We start from the raw sequence: 20,991 nt of genomic DNA, 5'->3' as shown, positions 1-20,991 counted from the left end.
ATATCTCCAGGGATGATGACTCCACCACTTCCCTGGGCAGCCTGTTCCAACTCCTTCAGTGAAGACATTTTTCCCAATATTCAACCTAAACTTCCCCTGGTACAATTTGAGGCTGTTTTTTCTCATTCTATCACTTGTAGGCTGGGAAAAGAGACTGAGCCTCACCTCGCTACAACCTCCTCTTCAGGTAGTTGTAGGGAGCTATCAGGTCTCTCCTCAGCTGCCTTTTCTCTCAGCTAAACAACCCCAGTTCTCTCAGCCACCACTCGTGAGACCCGATCTCTAAACCTTTCACCAGTTTTGTTGCTTTTCTTTGGACATGCACCAGCACCTCAATGTCTTTCTTGTAGCCAGGAACCCAAAAACCGAACACACTGTTTAAGGTTAACATTAGAAGGTAGAGAAAATAACAATACTAAACTGAAGAAATCTCAAAGATTAGGCCACTTGAGGTCCTTTGTTAAGCCTCTGTGAAGAAATAAACCCATAACACCGCTTCCATTTGGCTGTACGTTTGGCTCCTCTGGCCAGGGGTGCTTACCTTCCTTCTGGCTGCCCGCAGCGCTTTGCTGCTGCAGCAGGCTCTGGCTGTACAAGGTGGGCAGCGCGGCGGCAGCATACTGCTGGATTCCTGAGTAGGCCTGGGTGAGCGCATCCATTGTGCCAGCTGTACCATTCGTCAAGCCTGTTGCGCCGAGTCCTCCGTTCAGGGCCGCCATACCTGAGAGCATTTGAGCAACTTTACAAAAAACCCAACAATAGAGAAAAGAAATTGCACTTGTTCATTAGTGCTTTCCAAAAGTTGTTGGTATTATATGACACTGACAACGACAGCAGTGCATGCAGCTCGGCACTTCACCATATGGGACTGAAAACAAAGAAACACGATTTTGGCGTCAGGATCACTTTAGCACAAGGGTTGCACAGTCAAACGGACTCACATGCAGCCTGCTACTGGCAAGTACTACAGCTTGGTGCTCCTGAAAGCCCCTCTGCCCACCCTCCTCAACATCTGTGCTTCTACTAAGAATACCTGAAGCTGGGAGAGTGAGACCTTATGTGACCTGTATCCTTGCAAACTGACCACTAGAGAAAAAGCAGTCTGTGAGTAAATCCACTCTTTCTGACCAAATTCTTTAGCAACAGGCCACGATCAAACCATATCAGAAGCATTTTGCTTATGCAGAGTTAGCAGAGAACCCCAATTAACACCATTTCGAAGGAATTCTTTGTACAGTTATGAGCTTCATCCCTTAGGTTTGTGGCTGAGAGATGAACTGCCATGACCTGTGCTTCCATCCTCCTCCTCCAGTTACTCCACAACAGATGAACAGCAACACATCTACAGTGACTAACACTGCTTCATCCAGACTAGGCATCTTTCACAGAAACAAAAGCACCTGGTTCAAGCAACACCCTTCTTCTCACTGGAAGCAGTCACTTTTTTTTTTCTTTTAACATGACTATACATCCTGATAAATAACAGGTTAAGTAAGTGGGATGACTGCCAAAGAGGAAATTTCAGACTGGATTGCTAGCTGTGCAGAAAATGGCATCCGTCACCTGTGCAAACAGTGCGGTCTACAGAAGTTTTACTACCCTTACTCGATGGTGAACAAACTCTTGGGCAACAGACTCTCTCTGTTGCTCCCGTTCCTCATCATGGCTGAAGTTAACAGTGTTAAAAACTACATTTTTTCAGAAGTTTCAGAAAAAGTTAGTTTTGTGTTAGAGTCTCTTTGGTAGTCAAGACGTCCAAAACCCTTCTCATTGCCCATACCTCTGACTCAAGTCAACCGGTCCACTAAGTGCTCATCAAGACCATGTTTTCTGCACAACTACATATCCTGTGCTCACAAACAACTTAAAAGGGCTCAACCAGGCCTCTTAAGGTACAGTAGATCAGTCACCAGGAAAATATGGCATCCAGAACTACCAGTGAGACCATTCCTTAGACTTTGACTGTGCAGTGTTTTAGTTGGCAAAATGATAGGTGAAAAGGTGACAAGCAGACCCAAAAACTAGGAACACTGAAGAGAAAAAAAAAGGTTTAATTTCAGAGCAATAACAAGGGGTGATAGCTAAACTGGAGAAAAGTGAGGAAATTAAGCAAAAGACATTTACAGTGAGTTAACAATGAAATCTATTACAGTGGGAAACAATCTTCAAGGAAAATGGCATAAACCCCATCACATGAGTAATTTAGAGATAGAAAGAATACTGCAGGGAATTATTCTGCATTGACAGAGGAGGATAAAGACGCTGACCTACTAGTTTTCTTCCAGCTCTTATGCAGATTTAGAAAAGTGTATTCCTATGAGTCTGATAATCAGGACAATTGCTCAAGTGGCACCTTTCTGGCTCCACCAGAGTCTGTGCCAATTAAGAGAATTGTACTGCACAAATTATACCTTTTGATATTACTATAATTTGTGTGACTAAACACTTGACAGAGATGTGATATTCTTAAGCCTTTCCATAATAAAATGTCTTGCATTTTGAAGATTTCCCTTTCCCTTCCACCCCACCTCAGAGTATCCTGATAGGAGGCACTGGCTGCCAGCACTTTGAACAAAACCTCTGGCAGAGCACTAAAGAGCCAGCTATTTGTAGTGTAATGGTTCCAGTTATAAAACAAAAACTTGCCAACCAAGATAGCTTGTGATGCATCTTATATCTAAGACAGGAAATTTGGAAAATGAAGATCCAAAATTATAATAACTAATAATACAAATAAATTATTATTATTATCATCCTGAGCCTGACCTGAACCTGGTCTGATGTTTTTATACTTAGATTTATGTCACTGCTTGCATAGGTGTACACACAGCACTGTAAAGTAAAGGCTCCTGATAAAGCAGCTTGTATCTCTCCTTTCATTATAGTGTTGAAATAACTCGATAATGGAGGAAGCATTAGGATAACATGTTATCTTTTGTGAGTCATCAGCCTATTAGATAAACATGCTTTGTGTTGCAGTGGGCAGCATCCTCCCCCTTCTTTCACCTAGAATCAATAGCTCCTTCCCACCAAATGATTTCAGATTAGCAAACAGCCAGACAGCCCGGGCTCCCCTCACTGCTTCAGGGAAGGACACAGCTACTGCTACTGCAGTACACATATCTAAATATGCTTCCCTCTGAGCAGAACAGAGCTGCAGAAAGCTACCCACATTTTTTCTATTTTCCCTTTTTTAGATTTTTATGAAATCTACAAGGTCCAGCTGCAGTTACACATCTCTGCCATCTCTTTATTTTCTCTATCAATACACCTCAGTCTGATATTGAACTCTGGTCCCTTTGTCACTTCTGTGAAGTAACCTTTGGGAGTCTTTCATCTATGTCCTTCTACTTTTTTGAGTTACTCTACATAATACAGAAGTGACAATGCTTGGCAAATCCAGAAGTCTCTCAAAGTGCTTTCAAAGTACCTTCAAATCTGTCACAAATAGTTTTATCTGCATTTTACAGATGTAAATATGGGGGCAGAAAGGCCAAGTGCCTGTCCTGGGTTCACACACAAATGCTGTGCAAAGCTGCCCAGTATCCTGAATCTATGGTCTTTCTTAATCGCAAAGAATCTCTTCCTCCCTCTTTATTATTTTTTCCTCATTATTCATAATTCTTTTTGTTAGATACATTATTTAAATTTATGTGCCCAAAGGAGACAGTCTAATGTTTTGTCATTTAAGGTTTTAGATGCTGCAAGCACAACTGAAGGAAGACTGGGTAAATCCCCACATGGATGTGCAATGGTTTCCAAACCCTTGAAGACAGTTAAACTTACCACGCTCTACTTCCTTTAATTTTTAAAGCCTGCAGACATCTTTCTACAATGCTTCTCTCTACAATGAGAGCACTATCAGTCTCCACAGCCCAGCTTCTTTTCCATGGAACCAGCCATGATCCAGAAAACATAAAAGTCTCCTAGTGAGCTGAGTCTTGAAGACATTCTCCTTGTGATTCTCATGTACGGAGCAGGATGCGGCATCAACAGAAGAGCACCTCTTCCAACACCTCTGTGTAAATTAATGCCCAAGCCCAGTGCCATCTTCTAATTCATTTTTGAGTTAAGCTCTGCTTAACTTATTCTTGGGATTGCTCTTTTTAATTTTCCAATTAGAAGCATGCCACTCAATTCCAACTTCTCTGCAATATTACTTCAAGAACCTCTATGATCAATGAATGTTTTCACTGGAGTGCTTACGACTGGCATAGCGTGAAACATCAGACTCACTGAACATGAGGTTTCCCAAAGGCAAACTCCTATGCAGGTCTGAGTGTGCATGACTGGATCAGACACGGTCACTAGGAAAAGCACTGGCTCACCATTAAAATAGACATGGGAGGCGGCAGTAATTTGATCAATGCTTTGTTGTCATTAGCATCACAGTTACCTGAAATTGATAAAGACTGTGCTGTGTTGTGGGGAAGCAGTTTCCTCTTTTTAGATCTCTCTCACGTATGTATATACACAGACAGACAGAACCACATACATTTTGTGCTATACACATACAGATATTCTAGGCACATACACTCTCTGTCCATAAAAACATCCACAAAGAAGATCTGAGACTGAAGCCACTGCTAGTGCAAGACCACGGAAGTACTGGTGGCTTAAAACAAGCTGAAATTTGGTACTAGGTTGTGAGTACATCATTAATACTTTGAATGACACATGCAGATAAGTTTGCACACACATCATCTCAAAATACTTGCTGAGAAAACGTAAACTCTTTGCTTGTAGCCTAGCAAGAAGTGTTAAAAGGAGTGCCAGAGAAAGGTTCTCACACACAGTCAAGAGCTCACAGGTGGTTTGCTCTGGCGTAGTCTTGCTGAAGGGAACTGAGTGCTCCAGTGTGCCTGGGTTCTCAGTACTTTTGAGAGGGAAGGAGTGGGATGCCATACTCTGCTCTTGATACTGTGACTTCTTACAAACCAAGTAAGGCACAATGACTATTTATTAGGAAAGGACAATTAATGATTTCTTATTCAGGACAGGGTAGCTCTCTTAACATGAGAGCTCATTGGAGGAGGTAAGTTAGCTTTTCATGCATGCCATTTTCAGCAGCTTGCTTTAATACTAATGAAATTATTAAAAAAATCTGCCATTTTTGGACCTAATATTTATTTTTCTTAAGTTGTTCTTGAGTCATATTTACTGTGAAGTTGTTTGTGTGAAATACACATATCCTTGCCAGAAGCAAGACCTGTTTTACACAAGACCCCATGCAACCACTTGACATTGTTACATGGACATCCATTAACCCCCTTCCTTCCCAACTCCCAACAATGACAACCAGAGATCACAGAACAAAAAGACTGAGTGAGCAGCCAAGTAACAGTAACAAAAAGGACATCATGCAGAGCATCAGAGTGAGCAAGAGATACTGAGGAGGACATCCATTCCTGGGGGTACATTATGATGGGTCATGGGCTGGCAATGACCAAATAGATTCCTTGCATTGCAAAGGGAAATGCAAGGAGCAATAGCAGCTAAAAAAATGGGAGGGGGAAAATGCAGCTGGACAATTCTCTTCCATTGCAGGCAAAGGTGAAGTCATCATAGCAGAAACAGTAATAATAAAAAAAAAATCCTCCTTCTTCAGGAAAATCTTGACCACACTAAGAACAAGGAAGAATGTTCTAACAACTGCTGGCATCTACTTAGCTGGAGATGCCAGGCTTTGTTTAAGATGTCATACGACAGATGTGTGTGCTCTGGTATTACAGGTGACTGATTGCATCATTCTCTTATCCTTAACAATTAAATGCCAAAGACTTGCCTTCGTTTTACATTATGTTGTTCTCAAGTCAATTTGATAATTCCTACAGACATTTTTAAAGGCCTGTCCCTGTGGCAAACATCTTTCTTATCACTACATTTCTGAGTGAGCTTTTGTAACACTGGGGTGATATACCTGTTGTCAGACTTCTTAAATGAAAAAGGAGCATCTTCTATAACCTACATAACCCAAATCTCTGGTGACATTTCTTTTACCTTCTGTAAGTCCTCCAAGAAAAGGAGTCTTTGTGCAGGGATCCAAGGGACTTCACTTTGCAGAGCAAGCTATGTGAAACTAGCAGACTCCAGAACTGCATACGTACCATAAACGGAACTAGATCAACTTAACCCCCTTATTTTGTACACAGATTAAAAATAATCATATAATTGCTTTACAATTGATAGATTTTGTGGCATAAATATTGGGGAAGGCTGTCCACCACAGCAATAAATACTCACTGTTTACGGTACCTGCTAGTGCATTAATATTATTCAGTCCAACAGTGGCTCCAGCCAATCCTTGGAGAGTACCCAGAGAAGTCAAAGAATTCATGGCCGCACCAGCTGTGGAATTAGCAGTTGATGCAGCCACTGAAATGAAAAAGAAGAAAGCAAAGCAAAATTAAGGCCACATTTTGCTTATTTCAGATGACCAGAAAACAGCTGATGACAATGCTGAGCACAACAGGGCTAGGAAAAAAAAAAAAAGAAAAAAAAAAGAAAATTATACCAACAGAATAGTCTTGTCCTGGATATTAATAGTGTGATTGCTCATGGAAAGTGTTGATGAGACTTGAACTGCAAAGACTGGATCACAAAATTTAGCATTGTGCAAACACAACACAGAACATTTGCAAACATAACACAGAAGGAGTAAGTATGGGATCACAGAATGATAGGGGTTGGAAAAGGACCTCTAGAGATCATCTAGTCAGTCACTTCCTCTAAAGTTTGTCAACCAGCCTGGGATCTCAGCTAACCAGGCTATTAAGATTTTGCTATATTTTAAACTCCATCACTGAAAAGACAGAGAACTACTCATAGTAATTTCATCGTTCAACAGCTTTCTGTTCTGGCCTCCAAGTGTTCCAAGAGAAATTTTAATTATTCTAAATGACATATTACACCATTATGGCTTTGCTCTCGGCCACTGTATGAGCACCATTTAACAGTTTGAAGTTTACAAAAAGAATGATCAACCAAATACAAAATGTAACTACCATCCATTCTATTGCAGGCTTTTAGCCTGGCCTTTGTACATAACTAGTCATGTATAGCACCCCATAAACAATATCTGTATCCCCAAATAAATAAACTGTGTCCCCAAAGCCTCAGTCAGAGGGGAAGCTGAGGCTCAGATAGAGAAAAAGTCCTTGCTGCTACAATGCCAAGGGAACAACAAAGATGGATGAGATGAATCCATCTAAACTACATCCTTAGGAAGAGAAAGAGACTCAATGTCTTGATACAGGAAAGTAATAAAGCACCTCACAAAGAGCTTTCTTTAAAGAGAGGTTGGATGAACTAGAAAAGTGTCTCTCTCATAGAAGGGCCTTGAATAACTAGTGCAGATTAAACACTGAACTTACAGGTAGGTAAAGTTATACCAGATGAATCATCCTCATAAAAGCTGCAGAAGCAATTAGGTTTTTAGCTTGTCTCCTGAGCCCTACTTTACTGCATTAATCATTCCTTTCTTTTCCTTTAAAAAGTTGCATTATCTTCTGAAAAGTGAATGTTTAAAGTCAGCTTTGTTGATGATATATTGGAGGCACATCGTGTCTACATCATGCTTTTTTGTTCCTATTCATTGCCTACCTCTGAAACAGTTAAGACCACTTTTATCCTGATGTTCTTTTGAGCTGTCAAACACATCAGATTACTCAGCAAACCCTCAAGAAAGTGAAGTCTTTACAGCTGGCAGGATCCAGTAAAGAGAAGTAGGAGACAACTTTTTTTTCACCTTGTGGGTAAACCTTAAAGCTTTAACCTATAAATGACCCACCTTTACAAGCCTTTACCCACCAAAGACAAACCTTCAAACTCAAAAGTCCTCAAAGTACAAAAGACTCTTCTGGTGTAGGTAAGGAGAGATTTCCAGATTCCATGAAGCATTCCTTACCATACTTCCCTAGCATGTGCAAATTTAACTTGAATAATTTTATATGTTGCAGATAGAAACAGCTTTGAGTATTCAATCTCTCCCCACAATGCAATAAGAAACCAATAATGTCTTTGACTGAAAAAAAGGTAATCAAAAAACCCAGGTGAAAAAACCCCACTTTTGTCAGATAATGTGAGCACCAACAGAGAACAGAGAGAAAAAAAAAATCAAAGTAAATGAAAGTGAATACCCTGTGACCAACACTTCTTGTTGTTTCTGCTGATGTTCAGTAGTAGATCATTTAAAGGAAGCATATAAACCTCAAAGCTGAAGGATCGGATTGGTTTTGGGTGGGTGGAAATCCATCCATTTCTGTTTCAGAGAATTATTACCCTTTTCTCTTGAGAAAACGCATATTTAAGAAATGAGTGAAATGGGGGCTAGGAAACTGCCTGAATATTACATTAAAGCTCTTGGGGGCAAATAACTTCTGTGACTGAGTTGTATGCTTATGGATTGTCAACACATTTGCTGGAGAAGGCAGACAAACCTGATTAAAACCTTCCCTCTTGCACAGCCCACAGAGTATGTTGCAGTGGCTCGTACAGTCTCACTGCTCAAACACACGCTTCAGTGATGGGCAGTATCTGGGGCCAACAGCTCTTTTCCTCTTTCATTCATACCAAGTTTCTCTGTTCCATCAGACAAGCACAGAGCAGGTGCCTCAGTGATTCTACCATTTGAAGTTCAATGCAGATTATTTAGTTTGCCTAAATAATGACTTGGCATGTAATCAATGTAAAATACTAGTTGGAGCACTGAAGCACCTCAGAAATCAGCTTTTTGTTGTTGCAGCTATTTCTTCTGCTTAGCAGTAATCTGTCTCACAGATCCACTGGGACAATGATTTTTTTTCTCTTTGGCTTATTATTTCTTTGAGGAGAAAGAAATGGAACAAATTGTGTGGTTTCCATTATCTTAGTGAACATAGGGTGAGCAGAAATGAAGGGAGCTCCTTTTGTTAAGGCACTTGTGAAGGACAGATCCAGCACCTTGCTGTGTGAGGTTTCCTGAGAGACTCCACATTAGTTATCTCCTTCTCTTTGACTGAGACCTACATGTTTGAATCACTGAGCTAAAATACTATCATAAAGGGGCCATAAGAAGTCCCAGACATTGAGAGGTGAAAATTTCTCACAAAATGCTGGATGAAACCAACAGCTGAAGCAATGGTGTTCCTTGTCTCCCCAAAAACTTAAAGGGGGATGAAACAAAAGTTGCAAGACGTGTGGAAGTTTAGGCCAGCTGAAATTTTTTACCTCTTATGCTTCCAGAATACACAAAATCTATCCAAAGACAAAGACTATCCTTCTCCTGTCCTTTGCCCTTTTCTGGTTTCTTTCAAGTAATAAATTGTAACATATGTTGAACCAAAGGGGAAAAAGAAAATTCACTTGCCTTATGGTAATAGTAGATGACTACGCTACTTTGGGGGCACCTGTACAACTGTCTTATGTCAGTCCTTGGGCTCCATGACTGCTCAGACTAATGGCAAAGGAAGTATAATTCACTGTTGGAATAGTGTTATTTCTATATTTATGGCTTTTAGTTGTCCAGATGACAAAAATGGATTGGACACCTAAGGAATTTATAGATTGGTTTTTACCAGGTTCCCTTGTCATGACATAAATTAAAGGAAAACATTTACAACTCCCTTCATCCTCCACATCAGAACCAGAACATTGCTGCTCTGAATCAAATAGCTTCATAGTGCTGTTTAATAACCAGTAGGCATCTGTCTCCAGCTATTTTGCTTGATATACAGAGCTGTACTGCCAACTAGGAATTGCTCTCTTTGTGCTACAAGTGCACCAGCACTTGGTGCAACAGTGAGGAAAATCAAAGCATACAAAAAAAGTGCAAATGACTTGGGTTGCTGCTATCCCTCTGTATAGCAGCACAGCCTGTATACACAACATTTGGTGTATTATTTTTCTCTTTATACTAAGAATTTTATCTTTGCCTTCTTAAAAGCTCTATATGCCATGGAATTGGTACATTTCTGGGGCAGTATTTAGTTAGCTAATCCTGAAGCCAGGGGAAGAGATTCAACAGACTGGAGCTCCAGCCTGATGAATGCTGGCTGAATATACAATAGCCAGTGAAGAAGAGAGATGCTTTTTACCAGCTGCACCGATCATTCCCTCACAGTGTTAAGCCCTGGATAAACATCAGAACATGATAGATAAGATTTTGTTTACTCAAAGGAACTTTTTCTTCTCTAACATCAGCCATTGGAACAAGCCAACAACTTTCTCAAAGAGGCTGTTGCTCAATCAGGGACTACTGGCAGTAGCTACAGGGTTGAATCTTTTGGCTGTTGTTGCAAGAGTTCAGACAAGATGTTTGTCATATTCCCCATTGACATTAACAATGTATTAATATATAAAAATAATATTGCAGCACTGGACAAGGAAGTCAGTTTAGACTTGAAAGAGCTGTCCAGTAACCTGTAGAAAAATCTGCTCTCATGCAGGTACACACCAAGATGGTCACTTGTTTCTCCATCTAGGCCACATACAGGGACTTTACAGAACACTTTAGCATCTACAGCCATGAAAGATGAGAAGGTAAAAAAAAAATAATCTTATTTTACTATTAACTACTTTACTCTTTCTTCTTCATTGACGCTTCTATTCCCACTTAACCTGTCAGTCTCACAACCTTCATCCTCTTTCTTCCAAAATCAATTCAATTTTAATAAACACCCAGAAAACTTCCAATAATAAAAATTATACTATCAACAAGCTGTAAAATGAATGCAGAAAGACATTCCCCAGAATCCTATCAAATCATCCCAACCCCAGCCATTTTATCTTACTACATTTCCTACATTTAATTGATGAATTTTTTACTATTACAGAATCATAGCATCACAGAATTGTCAGGGTTGGAAGGGACCTCAAGGATCATACAGTTCCAACCTTCCTGCCATGGGCAGGGACACTTTCTACTAGATCAGCTTGCCCAGAGCCACATCCAGCCTGGCCTTAAAAACTTTCAGGAATGGAGCTTCCACCACCTCTTTGGGCAACCTGTTCCAGTGTCTCACCAACACTCTTATGGTAAAGAACTTCTTCCTAACGTCTACTCTAAATCTCCCCTCCTCTAGCTTGGATCCATTCCCCCTAGTCCTATCACTACCTAAATGACACCCTAAGAAGTCCCTCACCAGCTTTCTTGTAGGCCCCTTTCTTCCCCTTGTGGAAGGCCACAATAAGGTTTACTCAGCGTCATCTCCTCTCCAGACTGAGCAACCCCAACTCTCTCAGCCTCTCTCAGTGAGGAGCTCCAGCCCTTTGATCATCCTCATGGCCCTTCTCTGGACACATTTCCAGCACATCCATATTTTTCTTGTAACAGGGGCTCCAGAACTGGATGCAGTACTCCAGGTGGAGTCTCACAAGAGTGATGTGGAGAGGGAGAATCACCTCCCTCGACCTGCTGGCCACACTTCTCTTGATGCAACCCAAGATACGATGCTTTCTGGGCTGCAAGGGTACACTGGAGACTCATTATTGAGCTTCTCATCTACCAGCACCCCCAAGGCCTTTTCCTCAGGGCTGCTCTCAAGCCAGTCACTGCCCAGCCTATATTCATGCCTGGGATTGCCTCGACCCAGGTGTTTCTTTAATAGCTCTTTTTGATACACAGAACACATTTGCATTTGGACTCATTGCTTTACACAGTATAGGTATCTGTGTTTAGCTAATAATGTTTCATTCATAGAGATTTTTAAGTCTGAAAGGAGATGGCATTTTCAACTATTCTCCACACATTCTTTGCTACTTGTAAAAGGTTACAGACCTTTTAGGACAGAGATTTTAAAAATAGCAATATAAACTAGCAAGAACTAGTTTCCCTTTTAATTTAATTAAAAATTTCCCTTTTAATTTAAATTACATTTCAACACAATTCCTAAACCCTATGCCAACCTAGAAAAACAACAGGTATTAGCATGGAAACTTTTGGCTGTTTTTTTGGATGAAGTCATGGTGATTTATTTCATCTGGACTTACTGCAACTGGAAAACTAGATTCAGGATAACAACACCTAGGAAAAGCAACAATGTGTAAATATTTCTTTGGCTTTGCTGTGCACATCGTGGATGGGATTGATTTCCCCATCTTTGGCTGCATCAGTGCTAGGTTAAGCTAGTCCTGTTAAAACTGTTCTTTTGGACTGATTCTGACCTCCAACTCAGACACTCTACCTTTAGATTTCTATCTCAGGATGGGACGGTTTGTTGTCTGGAAGTGCACATGGTTCCACTGACTGAGATGGTAAACTCAAAGTAGATGTAGACTATTCAGAGAGCAAATGTGTTGTGGGTTGGATCTTGCCCTGTTGGTCACATGTGTTAACAAGCTGGTGATGTGAAATCGAGGGATCTGCTTTTATCCTGCCTGCAGAACTGATGTCAAACCATGCAAACTCAGGAATTTGAATGTAATTATTTCAGTCAGATCCTGGGCTCAGGTGGGACAACTGATGCTGGGCAATTTTGAGCTAATCTGCAGAGGACGTGCGCTACTCTGCAAAGCACAGCCCATCAGAGAAAGGACATAGACAGCAAAGATTCACCCAGCGTTAATTACAGTATAGGTCAGAAAAAGGAGGATGGCTTTGCACAAAACATGCAGGCTGAGCTAAACTACTACATGCTATTGATGCCTTTCCTAGTTCTGCCTCAAACTGCTTGTGCTGTCCTGGATAAAGCACTTGCTATGGTGTGGGATTTTTTGCTGCAAGTCAGGGCTAATTTTGCTTCCCCTCAGTTGCTGGCTTGTCTATCAGAAAGCCATATCTTGCAGGAACAGACATGTTTTTGTTATGCCTATTTACTTCCTACACCTAAGATGAAGAAGTGCCCTTGATAGGTCTTCTAGGTATACTGAAGTAAGAAAATCACATACCTATGTCTGTCTGTAGCACAGCTGTGGGCAAATTGTACCCCTTTCATGTCTCAGGGCCAATTTATATAATGAAGTCACTTCTCCAACTGGGGAGGTCAACTGGAAGGTCCAGGGAGGCTGCTTGAGCACTTGGTGATGAAACAAAGTACTAGATAAACACTTGCTCTCATTGTTGCTCTGAAGAAAAGCACTAATTCAGTTTATACACTGCTATGCCTTACAAGACAGATGGCTTGCAGTGTGTCGCCCATCCTGTTCTTTCCTTGATTTTCTTTGGCAAATGTCTAAGAGCAGCCCTAAGCAATCAACTAGACCATGGCACTAAGTGCCTCATCCAGTCTTCTCTTGAACGTCTCCAGCGATGGTGACTATTACCAACAAATTTAACATTCAGTATCTCTATGACTTTAAGCATGAGAAGTTGCAGCGAAAGCATGTTTTCCTTTCGGAGAGACTCCTGTTAAAACCGTATTGGCAGTTGTCTCAGTCCAGAATCCTCCTCCTTTTACTGAATTTGGGTGTATTTCTGATTTTCTGGTACCTTCCCGAGCTCACTGACAAAATTGATCTGACTAAATGGCTACCATTTAGAGGAATGCAGATAAGCAGAGCTGACCAACAGGAACTTTATGAAATTTAACAAAGGCAGATGCAAAGCTGTAAAAGAACAATCCCTTTCAGGAACACAGCAGGGGGATGGGTGGGCTGGGAAGAAGCTCTGCTGAAAATGACATGGGGCCATCCTGGTGGCGAGTCACCATGAAGTAGCAGAATGCCCTGGCATTCTGAGCTGTTGGAACAGGAGAAGAGCTAAGAGATCAGGTGATGTTTCCTCTTTACTCACTGTTTGTTAAATTACATCTACATGGTACATTCAAATTTGGGCTCCTCATCACAGGGAAAACATTGATCAGCTGGAGGGAGTTCAGTTTAAGGCCAGCAAGGTCACTCATCCTGTAACAAGCTGGGCTTGTTTGGGCTGGAGAGGACAGCCTCCCAATACTTATGAGGAAGTCATCAGCTAGATAAAGGAGTCGTGCATGTGAGAGGATGAGAGGTAAATTGAAACAAGAAAGGTCTGTGTTTTCATGGTTTGACTGGCTCTAGCCCTTAGCAACCTGATCTCACCTCACACCTGACCCTGCTTTGAGCAAGGGGTTGTACTATAGACTTTCTGAAGGGCCTTCCAACCTCAATTATACTACAAACCTATGAAAAGTAGAAAATAAAAAAAGTCAGGTAACACGCAGGTGGAATGAAAGAAAGCTGAAGAATGAACGTGTGTATTGGAAGAAAATTGAAGAGGAGATCTGGCTTTTGTTCTTTGGTCTGTTTCCACGAAGAGAGGTTGACACCAAATACGCCACTCAACGCTTGGCTGTGCTTCAGATTCTTGGCTGTCACAAATAGATTTACCTGGTATTTTAGATTCCTCTTAGTTTCCTTTACATTCAGCAGTGTGCAACAAAGAATAAAACTAGAGTAGATAAAGGAAAGAAAGGATATAAAGAAATTTTTCAAAGACAATAAATGCAGCAAGAAAAAAAAATTAAAAATTATTTTGATACTTCTAACATCTCCCCAGTCAGTGACATGGAAAAATATAAGAGTTGGGGACAGAAAAAAAGAAATATGAAACCCAAGGTAGAAATTTCTAATTTTAGCAGGCTGATTTAAAAATTTTTGTTTACTCTGGGGTAAAGAGAATATTCCATTGTCCTTTTGTTAGTACAAGAAGGATAATAAAACTAAGAGACAACAACTGGCTTTAAAGGCAATCAGATTAAGGTTGCATTCTCTGTTTGCTTTCTAATCTTTAGCTGCAAAAAACAGTGATGTTTTGAACAATGCCTTGCAAACTGCATCTAAACAAAATGAACACCTGCTGGTCTGACTGGAAAAAAGGTCAGATACTAGATAAAGTTTGGTTCTGTTAGACCAAGTCTATGCAAAACTTCCAACTTCAGTCTCTTTTATATGATCTTATTTCAGTTGTGGTATTCTCTTTAACAGAATAATGGTACCCGATGGTAGGAGGTTGTATGTAGTAGGAAATCTGGACCATCAATCTGACTTATGCAGGATACTGGCCAGATCTGATCTTACATGTTTAATGTCAATTTATTAAGGTGTATTCTCTTTATGTAGCACTAAGAATAAATGGTTGTTTGAAGAGATGGAGTTCTCCTCTGGAAAAGAAAAGTCATTCAAGTATAGCAGTGCTGGAGTTTATGAAATGAGGATTATAAACATGGATATGGGGGAGAAGTGGGTAAGTCAATCACACCACCCATGTGACATTGCTCTCAGGAATTTGCAGTTGTGTTTCTGTCTGAAATGAGCACACTCTACGGGCTCTGACTGCATAAGGAACATTTTAAAGGGGAAGAATAATTAAGCGATGACAGAGGCATCATCATTATTAGATAATCACAACCCAGGGGCATTAACAAACGTTGAGTGTCTCTAATCCCATGGGGTCTAATTATTCAGTGATAATAACCACACCTCCAAATTTTAATTTATTCTTGTGGAGAATCTGGGGGGGGGAGGTAGGGGAAAGGGGGTATTTTAATATTTTTGCTGAAAGAAGATGCAGTTGGCCTTTCAAAAGGGCTCATCAGTATTCTAATCTAACTAGCATGTGTGATTGGCATTAAATTGTCTGCCCTTTAAAGTGATCTCCAGCCAATATGTGTATTCACCCTTGCACAAACCTGTGGTCTCTCAGTCACTAACATAGCACCAACATGCATTGGTTCTGTTTCTTGGGACAATTTTTGGCAAAGGAGAGGTGGATTGTCCTGGTGTAGGGCGGTTAATTCTCTGTGAGGTCCTCCAATATTGTTGTGGAGAGAAGTAAAAACTTGTTCATTCTGTGATACAAGTGCTGCCTGACATGTCAAAAAGGAAGATTTTAGTAAATTTAAGTGCTCTGCTTGTGCTTGGATAGAATAAAATAAAAGTGACAGACACAACCCAGGGAAAGAGTACCAGAAAAGCAAGAGAGAAAGAAAGAGTTGGGGGAAACAAAAATGACAATACAGAAAGGCACATACTATTATCACAGCCTCTCAAGTAAGTCAGTGTCCCTTCACTTCTTCATTACTTTCAAGTGAACAATTCTCATAACAGATTGTCCATACCTTCTCAAGGTACAGTAGAAGAGAAGAACCAGTGAAGAAAAGAAGAAGAGAGAGAAGTATCCATGCAACATTTGGCTGCTTCTGTGTGCATGGATGTGAAAATGAGACTAAGATAGAGGTAGAGGAAGAGGAGAGGAATCTTTCCCAATGGTGAGACTGGCTGAAGCTGGCTCTCTGAAAACAGCTTTATATTTTACAAAATCCTTTGAGTACATTTGCTTATACAAGCAAAAAAAAAAAAGAAAATATAGATAGGTGAAACAATTCATTCAGACTCGATGCAAATTCAGAAGAGGCCAAGGTCTCCATGAACTCGAGACTAACTTTAAACTCACAAATACACACTCTTCAGTAGTACATAGGTCTCTGAGAGCTAAGGAAGCTCTGTGGGCTTGGGACAAGTGCAAATCAGGGTTACTTATTTTACTCACTTATGTCATTTACTTTAATGCCTGACTTGACGCTTCTGATTGCCCTGAAATTACAGCTTCTACAGAAGTGTAAAAAAGGAGGAGGAAGAGGAGGAGGAAACAGAGCCTAAAAAGGTACTACAGATGTGGCAGACAAACCTAGCAGCTGGTTATTTCTGTAATTTTCTAGTCTTCTGTTCTGTAAATTTCCTACAAACCTATCTATCTAACAGAAGGTATTTTAGGAAACAAGAGTTTATTGATTGGGCATTTCTCTTTGAATCTAGGCTATTGTGTTCAAGGCTACATTTTCCCATGAGATAATCAAGATGGAGAGAGAGGTAAAAAGCAAGTTAATATTCAGGGCAATTCCACACTGGTGCTTGTGGTTTATCGAAATGCATTGCTTGGTGAAGACCATCCACCTCTAGTGTAAACTGGAAGTCATATATCCTATTTCAGCACTGTGCCTGTAACACATCGTGCATCTTCACCAGCAGACCACAATAAGAAATTTTGGTTTTTTTTTTTTTGTTTATTTTGGCTGGGAACCAAATTGGCTGGGGAAAAGAATAATAAGGCACAGTTGATTGGTTTGGATAAATTTCATAGCTGACCATTAGGCAATTCTAACTGTAACTCAAGCTGAAATCAAATTGAAAGGCCACTATATGAAGAAAACAAGGAGTTATTACTGAGCATTTATGACTCTGTTTTACTCAGTGGGGCCAAGGGCTGTGGTCTGTGTTCATCAAAGCACCACCGAATTCACATCAAAACCAGAGTATTAGCACTTCTACAGAGAACTTCCAGCTGTGCTCTCATGTTTATTACTGCTATCTCACACAATTCAGAGTGAATTATTGTTCAGGGACTCATATCCTGATGCTGAAATGACCTCCATGTGGGGGACACTTCAGCATACAACCACTTCTAAATCACTGTCCAAAGAATTTCCGATCTAGAATCAATAAGGCTCTACTTGAGAGTACTCTGCTTGGAGTACAGGTTTCTTCACGCTGCGACCTGTGGGGCTGCAACATCTTTGACATATTTTAACTACTATGCAGTAACAAACAAAAAGCAGTAGCATCTCTATAAATACTAGTGTCTACTAGTAGAGTCCAAGTGTATAGCTCAAGTTAAACAATGTTACCCTATTCTGAACAAAACCAGAACTAATTCTGTTTAGTGATTTTACCTTTCAGCTAAGTCTCTTCCGAGTAACTGCACTTTCTAAAATTAACAGCATATTTTTTGCAGACAGTGTCTGCTTCTAGAAGCCTGATGTTGACAGTCATTACCAAGGATTGATGTACAGAAAGGCTCTTGCTTATACTTGCTCCTGTGGAGACCAAGGTCACTGCTAAATCTGGTGTACGACATTGGGAGTGCAGTAAGTAAGAGGTTGTACCTCTGGGGAGGACCGGTTGAGACAGGTGATCCTAAAATGACTGAGGAATGTTTTTGTTCCAAGAGTGCTGATCACATGCACATATGGCAATTCGGATTCTAGTACTTGGGAGAGGATGGCCTGATTAATTTTTGTTTTCACTTCTCTGATACATCTGTCTTAACATCAGATAAATAGTTCTTAGTAGGTGTTTGTCTTTTGTTTGCAGCAAGATGTCCCTAAAAGACTTGTTTACTTCAGACACTTAGGAGTCCTATATTTTAAAACAGAAATGACATAAACTATATACTGAATTTGTAGATAAAGGAATTAGCAATCCAGAAAGAGCATGAATAACAATTTCCATGGAAGAAGGGATTTTAAGTGGAGTGTGCAAGCACAATCTCATTGTAATATCACACTGTGAGATATAGTCGTTCACCTCTGTAAGCTGAAAAACTTGAGGGTTACCATGTCTCACGAAAAATTACTCAGCCAGGTCTTTGCAGACCATTTATAAAGTCATATGTAGTTCAACGTGGCACGGATTATTTTCCTTCATATTGCACATTTTTGTCTTGCAAACAGCAAAGGTAGTCGAGGGTCTTCTTTATTTTGGTTTTAAACACATGCAGGTGTTGAAGATATTATTGTTTGGCCAATGCATAAAACAAATCACCATGCTAAAACAATTAGGTTGAAAACCTTCATAAACTCTAATTCCCATTATGTTCCACAATTTATCAGGCCTTAGGAAAACAAACCAGGGGTATTCATGGGCATCCGCACAACTCAGTCGGGTTGAAGGAGTAGCGCTGACAGTAGTGAACCTTAGATATTTAAAAGCTCCTTCAAGTGCATGAGTTTTCCTAAGGCTTACATTGTTTCATGAATGTTGTGAACTCCAGCATTTTGTGGGCTTGGAACTTCTTGTAAGGTATATAGCATATAAGCTCACATATCTACCTGTGTAGTCAAACTGATAGTATCATGAACTTGAAATAGTACTTCCAACAGAAAGAAAAATAGCCTTTTTTAATCAACTGGAGTTCTTGTGCCTTGAAATAGAGATTAAGTGTGGGGCAGAGAGACAAAATATAATGTATTTTAAAGTGTTATTGGTATACTGAAAGCAAAGTAAATCTTGGAATGGATTTACTACTTTAGGAAGATGATAATGTACTAATGTCTCCTGTTGAATTAGATCCTACTAATCCATGGTTTAGTACTGTGCGCTATTTCCTAAAAAAAACCCCCAAAATCCCAAAGAATTAACTAGCATGTTTCACAGAAAAATATGCACTTGTTTCTAGCCTTCAGCATGCAACTTTAGTATTTATGCAGTTCTGAAGAAACAGAGATTTCTGTCCTAAAAATTCATCAATTAATAATGTTGATTCTAAAAAAGAGGCAAAATGTCTATTTTTGCAGTTGTGGGGCAGTCTCACACTTCTTTACTGACAGGTTCTGCCCATCCTAAGCTCTAGCATTAAGCAACAGAACTTCCCAAAGACCCTTTAGGCTGAACTGAACTGCTACACCTCTTTGGAAATCAATTTGCTGGGAGAACATACAAAGACCTTTTACGTTTTAAGAGACAAATATGCAAAAGGTCATTCCTATTAATTGATGGCCTGTCTGCTGCCATTGACATCCTTCATCACACCACTGTCTTGTTTTTCCACATGAGGAGACCAGGGAGAGACAGCTCTGTTCCAGGGAGGCACCCCTTAGCTCTCCTTTCACCGCACTGGGACTCTGGGAGATTTTCAGCCACAATTCCTACTCTTTTCTTCTTTAGTCATTTAAGACATTTTTAAACATTATTAAAAATACAAATGTAAGTAAAAAAAGCATGCACAGTTCCCTAATTTTGGCTCCAATATGTGTTTAGATGCCTGCTTAAGGGTAACCTAATTATTAGATGGGCTTACTACCAAGAAGTAGCATAATTTCTGGGCACTAAGAGCCCAGTTGACAAGGAAATTTTAGAAATAGATCTCTCTCATCACAGATCTCTGTGAACTATGCGGTCAAGTGACAGGAACTGGGAGGTGGGCACATTAAGGTAAGATTTGTTTCCACGGACTCATTGCAAACACATACTTTTTAGAATTCAGTGCTGAGATCAGAGTTAAAGTGTTGTACTGCTCTGTGCTCCAAGTACTAAGATAATGGTGTTAATAATATAAGTAACTGAAATATATAATTCAAAAGAATGTACTTGGGTTGTTTAAGCATCTGCGTATTTGTACAGTAAATGTACTGTATTTATAAGCCTTTATTTAAGATATGTGTTATATTTATCCACTGTAACTTTACTCTAAAAATAATAAACATTATATTAGGGAAGCTTTCTATGTGCTGCAAAACTAATAAAGTTTATTTTAAACAATTTTATAATGATGGTACCTTATTTTACATGATTTTATAATAACGGAATCTGCATTAATTCCAGATCAATTTGTACTACAGTATGAAGAGTGCCATTCGGCATTTTAAACTGATCTTTTCCAATGTGAAACATCTACTTCATTCTTAGCAAACTGTCAGACCTTCCTCCTCACCTACTGGTAGGGTTATTTTTGGATCATCCTGGAAACAAATCACAGCCGTCTCAGTGGGTGTACTGGCCTCTAACGAAATGTCACGGTGGCAGACTTGCACCACTGACTGAAGAAAAACGTATTGTACTAAGTGAACAAAAAGAGAATCTTCTAAGAATGATTATTTGAACATTCTTCACTGCTTCTCAGCTGAAGCATCTTGTATATCTTATAAAATCTCTAACATTTCAACAATTGTGGTCGCAACATGAATATCTTCAACTAACAAAGACAATCTTCGTACTGTATTTGCAATAGAGAAAATAATGAATCATGGACACTAACAGGAAGCTATAATTAAAATAAGGAGGAACTAATTCTTAGAGGACAGGCATGGTAATAAATTTTCCCCCTCTTTTCTAGTTTATTCTATACTTCACAGACTTCCTTTTTTGGGGGCTGTTATTCTTCAATGTTGGCATCTGTCTGAAAATGAGTATTTTTAGACTTTTGTGCTTAGGGGAGCTTTTTTTTCAACATAAGAGTTAATGATATAATGTGGCAAAAGCTGGTCTGGATTTTAGTGGTCATTAAAGAAATAGGTCTTACTTTCTACACTGGCAGTATTTTTT

General features: G+C 39.9%; 1 protein-coding gene across 8 annotated transcripts in view; it reads right to left on the bottom strand.

The window, feature by feature from the left end:
* CELF2 (CUGBP Elav-like family member 2) overlaps positions 1–20,991 on the bottom strand; it is a 241,067-nt gene that overhangs the window by 8,476 nt on the left and 211,600 nt on the right. For 4 of the 8 annotated variants that reach the window (XM_054399925.1, XM_054399931.1, XM_054399929.1 and 1 more), the window contains 2 exons: positions 6,256–6,375; positions 542–721 (listed from right to left, as the gene is read on the bottom strand). In XM_054399925.1, the coding sequence (XP_054255900.1) occupies positions 542–721; positions 6,256–6,375 (300 nt within the window). Of the gene's footprint in view, positions 1–541; positions 740–3,915; positions 3,935–6,243; positions 6,376–19,564; positions 19,570–20,991 lie in introns of all 8 variants that reach the window. The other 4 variants (XM_054399930.1, XM_054399926.1, XM_054399924.1 and 1 more) reach the window with 4 other exon arrangements.

The sequence above is a fragment of the Indicator indicator genome, chromosome 3 (genome assembly GCF_027791375.1).
Source record: "Indicator indicator isolate 239-I01 chromosome 3, UM_Iind_1.1, whole genome shotgun sequence".
In the NCBI taxonomy this organism is placed as follows: Eukaryota; Metazoa; Chordata; class Aves; order Piciformes; family Indicatoridae; genus Indicator; species Indicator indicator.
The sequence above is the reverse complement of the archived record's forward strand: the minus strand, read 5'-3'. Positions and strand labels throughout refer to the sequence as shown.